General features: G+C 39.1%; 1 protein-coding gene across 1 annotated transcript; it reads left to right on the forward strand.

Annotated features, from left to right (window-relative positions):
* The first annotated feature begins 215 nt into the window (after positions 1–215).
* LOC145447128 (calcium uptake protein 1, mitochondrial-like) lies at positions 216–14,336 on the forward strand. The gene is made up of 8 exons (XM_080325549.1): positions 216–647; positions 1,056–1,250; positions 1,798–1,926; positions 4,238–4,394; positions 5,075–5,196; positions 6,017–6,148; positions 7,637–7,789; positions 13,284–14,336. The coding sequence occupies exons 1-8, from the start codon at positions 297–299 to the stop codon at positions 13,515–13,517; spliced, it is 1,473 nt and encodes a 490-aa protein (XP_080181675.1). The 5' UTR covers positions 216–296; the 3' UTR covers positions 13,518–14,336.

Here is a 14,336-nt window from a genome sequence, read left to right on the forward strand (position 1 = left end):
ACCGTAACGTCGAACGAGCGAGTTTTCATGGATATTCTGTAAACCTGATTTGCACCTGTAGAATACTTAACCTAGAAATACTGCCTTCATGATAATATAGCGTATTAAATTACTGTAAATAATGTACTTATCACTTTGAATACGTTGCTTATGGTACATCATTTTAATATTGCAGCAAAGCATATACATTGCATCATATTCAAATCACTTTTTATAGAATCATCTCTTTTATCTTTTGTAGAGAACTCAGAATACTGTAGCACTTGGTTTCCCTCATTTTTTTGAGGGAAATTACTATGTCTTTCCAAAAACTTCTGCAGCGGTTTTTGAGACCGAGTGTCAGGAAAATTGATTCCACAAGTCGAGGCTCGTCTTCAAACGGAAGTACAAAGATCGTCATTCTTTTGGGTACTGCCGGCGCAGGATTCGCTGGCTACTTGTTTGCAAGGAAATGGAAATCGAATCTATTTCCACAACCTTCAAAATCTCTTACCCAAAACTACAGTTACAAGCTTTCGGAAAGAAAACATCCAATTAGTCTAAAGGCTGTAGCGATATGTGAGGAATTGCAACTTGTAGAAGATCATGAGGCAACAAGCGATGGTGTTAATTCTGCTGAAGTTAGCCGAAAAAGAGTTGGTTTCAAGGTATATAATATGCAATTTTTCTTCCATTATAAAATAAAGTTAAAATGGTGGTTAAATTCTAGATAATAATGCTAGAAATATACATTAACTTGCTTTTATGGAAAGTATTACGTATAAATTTTTGACATTCATTTTGCTTCCGAGAGAATAGCAATTTTACCATTTGTATCGTTGACCAATTTTGATAAAATTTGGTTTTCTGAAATCAAAAAAAAAAGTTTTGTAAACATACCAATTATCATGAAAATCCGAGATTCTGGATTACATGGCTTGGACCAACTGACATGGAATGCCTCAAAAGGAGGATGATGTACAAAATATTAGGCTGTGTTATTGTTTTAGATATTTTTTTGATTTAATAATGCAAAATATGTAATGCGATATCATGCTGTTTGGTCGTTCTTTTAGGATCGTAAATTCATCGAGTACGAGAACAGAATTCGAGCATATTCGACGCCAGACAAAATCTTCAGATACTTTGCCACGTACAAAGTTTTGTTTGAAAACGGAGACTCGGAAATATTTATGACGCCAGATGACTTTCTACGTTCTATCACCCCAGGAGAAAAACAACCGGACAATCTCGGCCTCGATCAATTTAAGGTAATATTACGCGTATATACATTCTCTCTATCTATATATTGATATCTAGATAACTAGACCATAACAGTGTTTGATCATTTGATCAGATTTGTATCTAAAACGTTTATGGTACCTTCTTTATATTTCACTGATCATGGATACTTCCGTGGTTTATGTCTATTTTATTCATTTTGAGAGAACTAGTTTTTTGTTGTTTTCTTTGTACGATATTTTATATCTGTGAAAAAATGAACATTTTACGAAAACTTGGTGTTCTCAACATTTCAAAATCGGATCTCAAAATGTAAAAATTGACATTAGCTACTTTGATTGCACTTGCACACATGCACAGCACAGCGACGATATATCCAACGCTAATATTTTATTGGTATTTCTATCTGACTGGGTATGAAATTCGACACTTGTTTCAATTAGTCGTATTGATCCCTCAGTTATGTGGAGATGACTCGTGATCAAATTCAAAGTTCATAAGATGTTTATTTCCACCATTCCGTTATGAAATTTTTTTCTCGTGTGCGTGTGTCTTCAAAATGTTGTTTCGTCGCAGGTTATCAGAGCTGAATCTTTATCAAAAATGAAATTCAAATCTTCGTTCGAACTACCGGATGACAGCATTTTTCATGCGCTCGGTGAAAAAGGACTGATAAATTTCAGCGATTATATATTTCTGCTCACGGTAACCTTGCATGTCTTTTTTCAAATGGTTTAGTTAGACTGTCATAGTCGTTATTGTCTAATTTCATTTGTGATGGTTCATTACAATTTGTACTTCACATAATTCAAACACTACTGTAACACTCAAGCTTGCAATCGCAACTATCAAACAGTCAATTATGCCACTTCTCATCTGCAATTACATCAGTTTGCTAATCATTCAACTCGGAATCTATTCTCCAATTCAAATCAATATTTCAGCTTTGTGAATGGGCTATAGAAACACAAGGATGTAATTACTGAAACCTGTCACCTATTCATTGGGTGTATACAAGTTAGCTTGCTTTGCCTAGCGCAGCGGTTCTCAACCGGGGGTCCGCGGACCCCTGGGGGTCCGCGAAGCAATTTCAGGGGGTCCGCGAGACCTCTAAATTTTTAAAATGGTTGCTAACCTAATTTTTATTCTATTTTTTAATTTGAGAAAGAATGAAGCAGTTTCGCACCACAACTGCTAAAACCTCATGTCTCATATCATCAAAATGTTGTTTTGTTGGGGTTTGTGGAAAAAATAAAAATATGGAGATAGTAACGTCAATCAGGGTGACTTCGTAGTGTCTGCGAAACCTTTTCGATTTGAAGTTAGCAGTGTCATCAAATTAGTGAACAGTCGTTTGAAATAAAAATTTACGAAGTATTTCCATAATTTGTCCCAATGCAGGGAACAGCTTCTTGGAGGTACAGAACTTTAATATACAATTGAATAGCATATTCATATTGATATGAGCCCGACTATTTTCGGCTGACACTCGTCATAAATCGGACAATGATATACCTGCTCTTAAAGCTCGGCTATCAGATTTTGAGCATTCTTATTGCGGATTCCCTATCGACGAGGCTGATTTTTTGATGAATAAGGAGTGTTTCGTTGCTATCAAAGCATTACGCTCCAACCGTGAAATTCATATCACAAGTTATATTGGTATGCAGCATTGTCTTGTTAATGTTCAATTGTTCATGGTCGAAAATGTTTGCTCGTAAATATATATGTATACCCGAACAGAACAAATCGTTTCATGACAGTCTTTCTCTGGTTGGAAAACTTGGATCTATTCTTTGGAGCATAAAATTTGTCTATACTTTTAGATTAGGATTTCACTTTGACGGTAGACACTCTCTGCGGGCCGATCAAAATGCTGTTGCAGGCCCAATCCGGTCAGCGGTCCGTATTTTGCCCGTCCCTGCGCTAGATGCTGGACGTGATGTGTTCATAAAATATGTGTTTCTTCATTTTGGTGCCATAAATGTTGCGATCACACCAAAAGTATCGTCGGAAGCGTTATGCGTTATTATTGCATTAGCCTCCATCTATCTTTGCGGAAATGGTTTTCGGCACTCCTCGTTCATATCAAAACGAAGCCGCGGATTTTCAAGTCACGACCACGTACTTCAAGAAATACCGCTGCAAAATTAGCTTTGAAATAATAAAAGTCCACCAATTTCTACATAAATAGTATGATGTTGTATTCAAGAAAAATCATTATTTTGCTGTTTATCACAAGCCTACAGTTCATATTTGCACAAGACAGATGAAGGTTGCACCATAATAGAGCTAAAATTGTACTAAAACTTGAGGGGGTCCGCGAGGGTCCGTGACGGTCAAAAGGGGTCCGCGAGGCCAAAAAGGTTGAGAACCACTGGCCTAGCGTGTCTTCATTTTCCACATACTGTAATTGCAACGAATATCTGGCGTATTGACTTTGAAGAGTTAAGTGTAATGATGTGTGAAGTTGCAGAATAATGGCAACAACGGACAAATTGTGAATTATATTCTAGTTAACGTACCGTACTAGAACTGCTCTCGGTGAGTGGCAAAGCAATGCACCACATAATGATAAATTGGTATTTTTGACAATACCTACCTATTTCATTTCACTCATGAGAATGCCGTAGGTTGATGATGACTTCTTAGAAATGTCATTTCTGCCAATGTCTGTAGTTATGCTCTACATATTCTGATGCTCTAATACCACCAATTGTGGTAAAAGGCTTCCACATATCATAAATCATTGTGTCCTGCCCCATTCATAGAGAATACTATTTTTTGTCAGTAGCCTATCCCCTCTTAGCCGCTGGGTTATGTGCCGGATTTCGATAGATAGGCTAACTCAGACGTGTTATTTGCGTTATATGCAGTAAAGTGAAAACCGGTACAGATCATTTCGCAGCTAGCAGAGTGATTTGTTTTATCGTGATATGACCCAATACTACTATTTGTTAATGAGGAACATGTGTTTTCCCAAACTTGAATGGATCTTATCGGACGGTTATTGCAGGTGTTGTCCACCCCTTCGAGAAACTTTGAGATTGCTTTCCGTATGTTTGACCTGAACGGAGATGGCGAGGTCGACGTCAGCGAATTTCAACAAGTCACCAACAGCGCCAGATCGCAAACGTCTGTCGGGATGCGGCATAGAGACCATAAAAATACAGGTACACTCCGACACCCGGGTATACTGATGGAGATGCTTCAACCATTCTAGTATCCCCTATCTTGCAGTTAAGAATCATTTGCGGTAAGCTACCAAAGCTGGAACAACTTGTGGTACTGTTACTTTGATAAGACATGCTCCCTTTGAAAGCTCTGTGATGTTTCTTGAGTGGTTGGAAGCTCACCACGTGCCTTTCAATGCTAGTCTTGTAAATTTTCCATTCAAGCTATCACAATAAGAAAGATGTATTCAATATGTAGTATGTACTAGCAATGTCTCATATAGGCTACCCTGTCCCATTTTGTGAAGCGGTGACTACCTAACTATTGGTTAACGTTGAAAGTTTTGCTTGGCCTGATCTATTTTTCATGAAAGGTTCAATCAAATGTAGCATACAAACCAGACTTGGACAAAGAGATAATTCTGGTATTCTGGTAATTCTGGGAAAGGACACTTCTACCAAATTATAAAAATTTATTGACCGAAATTATAAACAGCTGATTAATGTGTAAGCCGAAAATATTCGGGTTCATATCAATATGAATATATTTTTCAATTAAACACGACCTATTTATGGATCAACTTTTGCCAATATCCAACCAGTCAGGAACAAGATGTGACTGACTAATGTGAATGTCTCACCGCACAAAGAGTCAAATATATGTTATAATCATTTTTCAGGGAACGTGGTAAAATCGATGAAGGAATCAAACTCGGCGATCACGTCGTATTTGTTCGGGCCTACGCCGGAAAGCACCAAGCTCACCGCAACGAGGTTTATTGAATTTCAAATGAAGCTGCAGGTTAGATGCCATTTTATGTTGATTTAAGTTCATTCCAATATGAATATACTATTCAATTGTATGTGGTGTTGAAGTTATGTACCTCAAAGAAGCTCTTGTAATAATTATGACAATTTCACTCATAATAGCAACACAAATTCTTCACAAAACCACTTTATACTTTTCAAAATCCAATCTGTAAAATGTTAGTAGTTAGCCTAAAAAACTGGAAGTAGAACCGCAAGTAATCTATAAACAACGACTTGAGGTATGAGGTATTAGTGCAGGTAGGCAAAAAAGTAGTATTGTGCTGCGGACCAAGTCTGGGTAAATCACAGACAAAGATGTCACCACTTCCTATATTGTACCACTGCTGACCGACTCGTTATTTGTGTATCCTCAATATTCCCCTTGCTGCTTGTAACAGGAATTGGTGATTCATATGTATTTATACTGAATCACTGAATTACTCATAATGTGACATCGGTGTCGCATCCTAACAAAATGCTGCTTATGCGAGCTGTTTTCCCGGTGCTGTCACTGTCAACTGTGATGGATCCTAATCAACAAAAATTGATGCGACTTGTTCTAGTTTTGGGCTCTTTAGTGATTTCAATCTTGAATTTGTGTCGCATGTAGAACTTGTGATAAAACGGGAGGTGGTCAGTAAATTACCCCTTTTATTTTATTGAGTAGAAATTTATGGATAAAATTCTACTTCACTCGACTACCAGCGGTGACTACCTTGAGTCTTTGATCACCTCTGGCTAAAACAAAGTGCTTTTATATCAAGTGATCTGGAGTACGCTTGCTCCAACATCTCTAATGCCTTTTAATTCAGGAAGACATTTTACGACTGGAATTCAACAAGTTTGAACCGAACGAGAAAGGCAATATATCCGAAGCTTCTTTCGCCAAACTGCTCCTCACCTATTCCGGGTTGGACGTCAAAAAACGAAAGGTTATGGTGAAGGTATGCGGGCCCATTTCCAAATCTCGTCGTTGATTAGTATCGATCGGTTGTGGAGAATTGACGCGTGGCTCGTGTGAGGTGAAATTAATTGACCGTTAATAAAATTGCACCCTGGTAAAGTAGCGTTCCCCGGAGGCTCACCGAGGGCTCCTTTGAGAGTATGACATATGTCGCTTGTGATGCATTAATAATATTTTACTTCCACGTCCAAATATTATTCATTTCATTCCTGATTGATGGAAACGGCAGGTGTGAGGCTGTCCGGGGATCAATATTTGTGGAGTCTGTGTACTGAGTTTATGGACTTGTACCGATAATATTTGTAAATTTTCCATTAAGATCACAATAGTTCAAATGGTAATGTCTGTGACTTCGTTTTTGCATTAGTGATACGGTATATATATATATTGAGAAATGGAATGTTGTGACTCAATCTTTTTTGTTTCCTCTTTGCATGCCTTCTCTGGGAATGTCTGTGAAATCAAACACGACTGTTGACAAGGATGTCCTGCATGTTTGAATTTATGCTGAGCGACTTCCTCAATTTTACTTGAATAAATCTGATATGGGTTTGTTCAAATCAATGGTATCTCACACCCTTGAGTAATGGTATTTTCCTCTGACACCCGCCTTTATATGAAGACTTGACCAAACACGGTTTACGAAGACATTTTGATAATATATATATATAACACATCTGTAAGATTGTGGGCACTGTTTCCTTGCAAATACATCCTTAATTCGTGGTTGAATCTTGGAATGGGCGCAGCATAGGTTTTCCTCATCTCCCAGCCTATTCCACTGCTCGGTATTGTGGCAATGACATCACGCAATGCAGCTTTGGAAATGCGAGGGTAGATACGATAGTAATCTGCTGAACAAATCTGACAAGAATAATCTAATGTTATAATAATCTCGGATTATTCTTGTACTCCTATTCCTTTCTTAATTGCAATGACGTCACAGAATGTAGCTTTGCAAATGTACGTTGACCCAAACAGAATTGGAATCCGAAAAGCCTGTGTGGAAATGAAATGATAGTGATCTACTAAGAAATAAGCTCTTATCACCTAATATTATTTTCGTTGTAACCTGCCTAAGTGTAAATACTAATTAGCTCACTTGCTGAACTTCCAAGTGCTCAATGAGCTTTTACAAGTGAGATGAGGGATTGAGAGGTTACTGTAAGCCTACTGATCAGACATGTATCAACTACTGAATTTTCAGAATACGCTACTAGACATAATGACCTTTAAAAATCTTCAACCAAGTAAATTGAATTCCGAAGCAACTATAGCCATGCCAATATGTATGCCAGTGCGATTTGTGTGTGAGGTCCTGATAACAGCACACAGGGGCTCCTGCCCCTCCTGAAATAGGATTACACCTCCCTCAGTTTAAATGGTAACACGGTGCATTCAGCGGGATGCTTGTGTCACTTTTGCCTGTGTAGTTAACCGGAAATGAATGTTATTTTTTTCGTTACAGAGAGTGCGGAAAGAATTTGCCGACGGAGAAGGAATTTCGTTCAAGGACATGCAGTCGTTTTTCTTGTTCTTGAAGCATATTCACGACATCGATATCGCCTTTGATTTTTATCACGCGGTCGGCGCAGATATCGATAAGGATTCGATGAAACAGGTGAGATTTCGGCCTGTATAAAATGTATTTTAGACAGGGGCCCCCGAAAGAGTGTGACGAAACCTCCCAATTTGCGCCATTTATGTCTTGTCAAAAATGTCATCACATTTGTGCCATGAAAAGAATTACCAGTTTCCACCAGGCAAAGTCGGTTATTAGTGAATTACTTTTCCTTTTATTAAATTATTTGAGTCTTAGAGGATGCTTCCCACAGACTGTTCAATTCCCTATTTGAAAATGTTGGGTGACCTACCTCTAGATTTGGTTTGGAAAGCTCTATAACAGGGCCGGACTATATAAAATTGGGATACTAATCCAATATTCTATATAATTATTCGATTATATAGTGACCAAGAACATAAAAATAATACATACGTATTTGACTATTTGAAACAAACCAAACATTAATTTGATGGTAACTTACACAAGAATTTATAAGCTGGCCATCCTCATTGTCAAAATTAGGGATGAAAGTTGGGTGTCCCGATTCTTAGAACTAGATGTAAATTTGAGTCTGTGAGCAGCGATCTGTTCATAGATTTGCTGATTGTACTTTTGGTTCAAGTCCAGAACACACTATGCTGACAGCATCATAATCACGTTACTTTTAATTTGCTTCTACAATATATGAATATCAAGAATGAACCAAGAACGAATGTATCTAACAGACTTGCGAATCGGGCTTTCCAAGTAGCCTACAGCACTAACAATAATAATAAACTTGCTCATGTAACGAATCTAAAATCACACTCGTGATCCGATATCCGTTTCACTTTCTGTGATGTTTAGCAATAGAAACCTTGCAAAAGACATGACCCCCAAGGTCACGCTATCTCGACATCAATAAAATAAGAATACACAAATACTACAGAAAGAATATTAGATATCATTGTCATGTTGAAATATATCAAGAAAATGTTTAACCAAGTATACCCACAGTAATTTGATTTTAGTACGCATTTTATCAATATTTGTGCGTTTTGTGAGGCTTTCACTGGCTGCGGGCCGTAGTTTGCCTGCCCCTACTCTACAAGGTCAATAACAGTTGCTCAGTAAGGAAATAAGACACACGTTTCGATAGATATTAATCTTGAATTCAACTTATAAATTTTTAGGAACGTTTTCCGGACACGCACTGATCGTGCACTATATCGGCGCAAAGTAGCTGATGACCATTTTTATATCTGGACATATGCTACTCTAATTCCTTGCGACGATATGTTGCCTACCATGTTGTGATTGTCATTTCTTCCAATGCAGTAGTTTATATGAATATTGTGCTTGTTTCAAAAGACTTTCATCTCTGTAAGAACCACGGTACCCGAGGTAAGCCGATCGAGGATGCTAACATGGAATGCATTTTCTCAGTCATTCAAAATCACGGCTCATGGATTCTGTATTCGACATTGCGCAACACTGATGGTCATTGAGTGTATGAACTCATCATCTGGGGTTGACTTAAGGCTTGTATAAGAATATAGTCAGATTTGCTGTTGCTGACCTTCTACTAAGACACAGTTGGGGCCCATCTTACGTTAGCTCATACTGTAGTAAGGCCAAATTCCATCAGAGGTTGAGAAACACTAATGCGGTCCCATGCATTTTACATTAGCAACGTCATATTATTTTTGTTCTTACGCTTACCATGCTGAAACGAACATGGCATCAACTATTTACTGCCTGAACTGTGCCAAATATATCATGCGTTTATTCATCAAATCAGGCTCGATCAGTTTGGTATGAACTATTTAAGAGTGGTATAGTTACATATTTGTTTTGATGCTCGTTCTACCTGATTTTGTGATCATTCACAATTCATACTTTGAAATGAACCATCATCAGACCACTAATATCTTTCTATAACTCGGTGATGTGCCACACAAACTCTGCTATCCTGGGATTGGCATGATCTTTTATGACCGTTGTTAACTCTTGTTCTGTGTATGATTTCCATAGCAAGTTAAGTCAATCAAATCCTGGCGTGTGCCTACATGTCCATTTTTTGACCCATTAACGCTACTGGGAGCGGTTAGCCACTTATGATTCCCAATAAAATGCGTAAATGAGTTCCATTTGTAAATTACTGTTGCGCCATATCTGAGAAAGTGATATGATAAATAGATGTGATGTCAAAGAGTTATCCATATCACTATTCAGCCATCCACTACTTTTGTAGTCAATTGGAGGCATAGGCGCCGACTTTTATTTTTTTACGAGGTGGCGAAGTCTTATGACGTCATAATTGTTCCATATCGATGACGCCATCGTCGCTCTAAAACGCACTTTACTACATGCCGCTGGTTTACGTGCAGTGTTAAACTATTTAAACCGTTCGTGTGGCGTTTTAATACCGGCCCTGTGATCATTCATATCAAACCATGCAGTCGAGTTATTAAATGGAATCTTAAAACGATACGAGTACGATCGTACGAAAATATAACTTCGCTACTAGTCTGTCCGACGGAATGCACCTAACAGAAATCATAATTTACGTCACTGAGAATTTGGAGTTGTATCAATGTTATTCACGCGCGATGCGCTGTAATGTGAGTAAGTAAATACGCTACGCGCTGGCCTGGCAAGTTCGCAATTAACACATGACAACTCTCGAACATGAGGTTTCAAGCAGACAATAATGATGATTACAAACGCGAAATCGCGTAGCCAATCAGCAATTGTCTCTTGCGATTTCTGGCTTAGCGTTGATTAGCTTTCATCGCGGCAATTGTTTATCGATTAAAACAGCGATTTTGGCGGCATTGGTACATTTCCGATTTACGTTCGCGAAGCATTTTGGGAGTACATCGGTCAATTCGTAAATTCAATTTGCATGTCGATGGCCGCCAACACATACTAATTGAATTACGTGTTGGCGGCTGCACAAATTTCCTTCTACGGCCGCTGGTTGGATACCCCTGGGCTAGAACTAATTCCACTTCCGTGCGCACTGCGCATGCCGCGATCTTATCAATAGAAATTCACCGGCTACCAAATGCCCAATAGTTTAATATTCGATATTGTTGTTCTCGATACGAGTACATCCAGCAATCAGGTTGATCGGAATATAGAAGGTTCCCTGTTCAAACGAATCGAAATCGAATAAATTCAAGAATTTGTGCCACCCAGAATCTCGTTATGCATCAATATTTTACAATGGCATGGCATCGCCTACTGCACGTTAATAACGAAAGGAACACTGAAAAATGACTTCGTGCGACAATTTCGGAGTACGAATGTATCAAGTAGAAAACAAAAAATCTGGATGGTTGCAAACGAGAAAGAGTGTATTCTAATCAGTATCGCTACGAATGGGTTTTGAGTTTGACATAGTATTGAGTAGCTTTCGTCGCGTCAATTGTTTTCTCATTATATCGGTGTTTAAGCTGTATTCCTGCATTTCCAGATTAATCACACTGGCGAAGCCTTCTTAGAGAAACGAATATGCGCAGAAATGAATTTCAATTTATGGCACACACCAACACACCCTCCAATTTTGCGCTCCGATTACGAAGACTATCGCACGAAGCTAGCTAGCTTAAGAATGGTTTTGTAAACGAATGCGGGCGCACATCATTTAGATTTTAGAAAAGCAGATCGTCTATTTGGGGGAATGGTCGGGAGAGGAGATCTAGGATGGTGTTCATGTTGACGATTTTACGCGTATGATAAGCTTGCCAAAGAGTCCGGAAGTGCTGTCAATTAGAGAGTCCCTGATGTCTGTCGAACAATTAAATACGCGCGCGTATTACGCAGCCTCAATGACAGTTTTAGCAAATCAAAATGTCCGAACTTGACGGCACTGATTTCAGGTAGTTCAGACCTGTGTAGTCTTTTAGAACTCAATCCATGATACACATCTTCTGATCGTTACGTTCAAGTATTAGCGGGAATCAATTACGCACGTTAAAGTCTCTTTGCAGCGATTCCATGTTATTCAGTTTTGCGATGTCGCTCTTTAATCAATGTAACATAAAACAATCACCAATTAGCGTAAACTCGACCGCATTGTCTCCAAACCAGCGAGAGATAGAATCCAAAGCATACTAGGCCCGAGACGCGATAGGTAAGCCAGCAATGGTATCTTTCGCACCAGGCCTATCGCAGATGCTCAAGCTCATTGCTCATGTATAATGTATATACCAGCGATGATATCGTGTACACCAGGCCGAAGCCGCCAATACAGATGCGATTGCGCAGGCAAGCGATGGTAAAGTGTGAACTGAACTGGGCCTATTGCAGATGCAGGCTTGTTCGAGACGCGATAAATCGGCTAGCGACGATTGCCACGCGCACGGGAATGAATGACCTAATTTCGCGACCATCTCAGCGGGAGATCATCACAGAATCTTCTCCCTAATTGACAACATGCTTCTCGTAAATCGACCCGCGGAACAATGATAATACAATTATTGAATTGCAACTGAATATTAGAGTTAGCATGGTCGTTTCAAAATGACGTGGTTTCGCGTTTCAAAAGGTTTCGGTCCCCGAAAGCCCCCTGGCTTCGCGCCTGGCACATGCGCGTATCGAACTCGACGACGTCTCTAACGAGGTCGCGTGATTATTAGTTATTGGTCACAAATCACTTGGACGTTTGGGCATTTTGTACGAGGTGGCCGCCACCTCGTAAATATGGTCACGAGGTGGCTGCGCCACCTCGTAAGTCGGCGCCTATGATTGGAGGCAACTACTTCGGAAATTGAAAGATGTATAATCCGTGGAAATTGAAAGATGCATAATCCGAACTAACACAAAACGACATAGGTGTACTTTTCCAAGATATATTGAGTTCACATGGGCTATTTCGCTTGACTGTCACGTCAATTTGACTCGAAGAGGATGCAAATCGATCTAAAATCCACTTTCTACTTTACAAAATCTGAAATGTTAAAACGGAAGTGGTGTAGATTCAAATGCTCTCAAGTAGAAGTGGTCTATAAGCATGTCACTTGAGTAAGAAGCTATATGAGTAGATGATTTTATTTCGTTACTGGGAAGAGGAACTTCGTTTCCCTTACCCAGCACCTCTGGTTCCAGTTAATATTCGATTCGGAATTCGGCGATGATTCAAAGACTTTGAAATTGCTCAAAGTTGTCGAACGGTTAAGTTTCAACTTGCTTTACTAGACAATTTCATGTAGAAGATTTCCCTTCGAAAACGTTGTTTTCCGATCTACACTCGGCAGTAAAAATATAACTTGTAGCGCCCACATCATTGGACTTGGTGACAATTGGTGTATCGCAGCTTGACAGAGATGTCACTCCAACTAATGTGCCTAGCGTTGTACTACATGCCAATGTGGCGTGGAAAAAGTTTCGAAACTGTAGTTCTAGTTGATATAATAAAAATCAGGGTCGAAAGACTTGTATAATTTCAGTACTTTTGAGAAAATCATCTCTCTACTTACTGAACTCGAATCTACAATTAATATTCGATGTCTAGCCCAATGGACAATTCATTTCGGGAACTGCTTAATCAACATTAAACCTTCAGGTCGCACGGACTGTCGCCGAAGATGAGCTCTCGGACCATTTGGTCGACGTGGTTTTCACCGTTTTTGACAAGGACGGCAACGGAACTCTCAGCAACAAGGAATTTGTTTCGTTAATGAAGCGTAGACTCAACAGGGGCCTCGAAAAACCGAAAGACACCGGACTGTGGAGGCTGCTCAACGCGATGTGGAAATGCGCGCGTGAAACGTCATGGAAGAGAAGCGCTACTGAGTGAAAGAGAGACGGCGTAGAAATCGCTAAGCGTGTGCCTGACACTGCAGGATAGGATGTTCCATCTTTCTTTCCCTTTCTTTTGCACTTGTATAACTTATATTGTTTAGTCCTGCGGTTCTCAAACTGGGGTGCTTGAAGCTTCTTTCAAAACAAAGCATTCTTGAATATAATATACCATCGATATGTCAGGTCGTGGTCTGGTAAATTAGAGGACATAATACATGACAACAAAACATTTGCACAAGTTCAAGATCTTCAAGGGGAGGTGCGTCAAGGTTCGAGAACCACTAGTTGTGGATAGTCCTTTATATACTTAGCACATGTAGAAGCTGCATTGTTACCGGATTTTACAATGTGATTGTTACGATCGTAGTTTACTGGTTCCATATCACCAAAACAGGTGTAGATGAATGAGGCACTTGTGTTGTTTGTGTCTGTCGACTGCTGACTAGCTATGTTGATTGTTAAAATTATTTTTTTCCACTATCAATGACAAAAGTAGCCTTATTTGTTTTTTCTGTTTTCAATGCCATTAGACTGTAGAGGGCAGTGACAGGTCTAAATAGAAAGTATATAAATATATATGAACCCTCAAGCTGTCACACCATGGACCATAGAATGAAATGATTTCTTTCTACACTATGCGATTAGCCATTGCATTTATAGCTGTTTCAACCGTAACTGCAAATTTTGGAAAAAGCACATTTCGAATTTCATGAATAGTCACTGTTGTGGACGTATTGCAAATTGTTTTGCAATTATTTTTATCTGTCTATTCAGTGAAATGGGATTATGAGAAAATATACTGATCACCATCGAT

This window comes from Botryllus schlosseri, chromosome 9, assembly GCF_051294905.1.
Source record: "Botryllus schlosseri isolate E-star chromosome 9, Bs_hap1, whole genome shotgun sequence".
In the NCBI taxonomy this organism is placed as follows: Eukaryota; Metazoa; Chordata; class Ascidiacea; order Stolidobranchia; family Styelidae; genus Botryllus; species Botryllus schlosseri.

Coding starts and splice junctions, on each gene's coding strand:
- LOC145447128 (XM_080325549.1), top strand. CDS start 297: ATGTCTTTCCAAAAACTTCTGCAGCGGTTTTTGAGACCGAGTGTCAGG. Junction 6,149..7,636: donor AACGAAAGGTTATGGTGAAG/GTATGCGGGCCC, acceptor TTTTCGTTACAG/AGAGTGCGGAAAGAATTTGC. Junction 7,790..13,283: donor ATAAGGATTCGATGAAACAG/GTGAGATTTCGG, acceptor TTAAACCTTCAG/GTCGCACGGACTGTCGCCGA.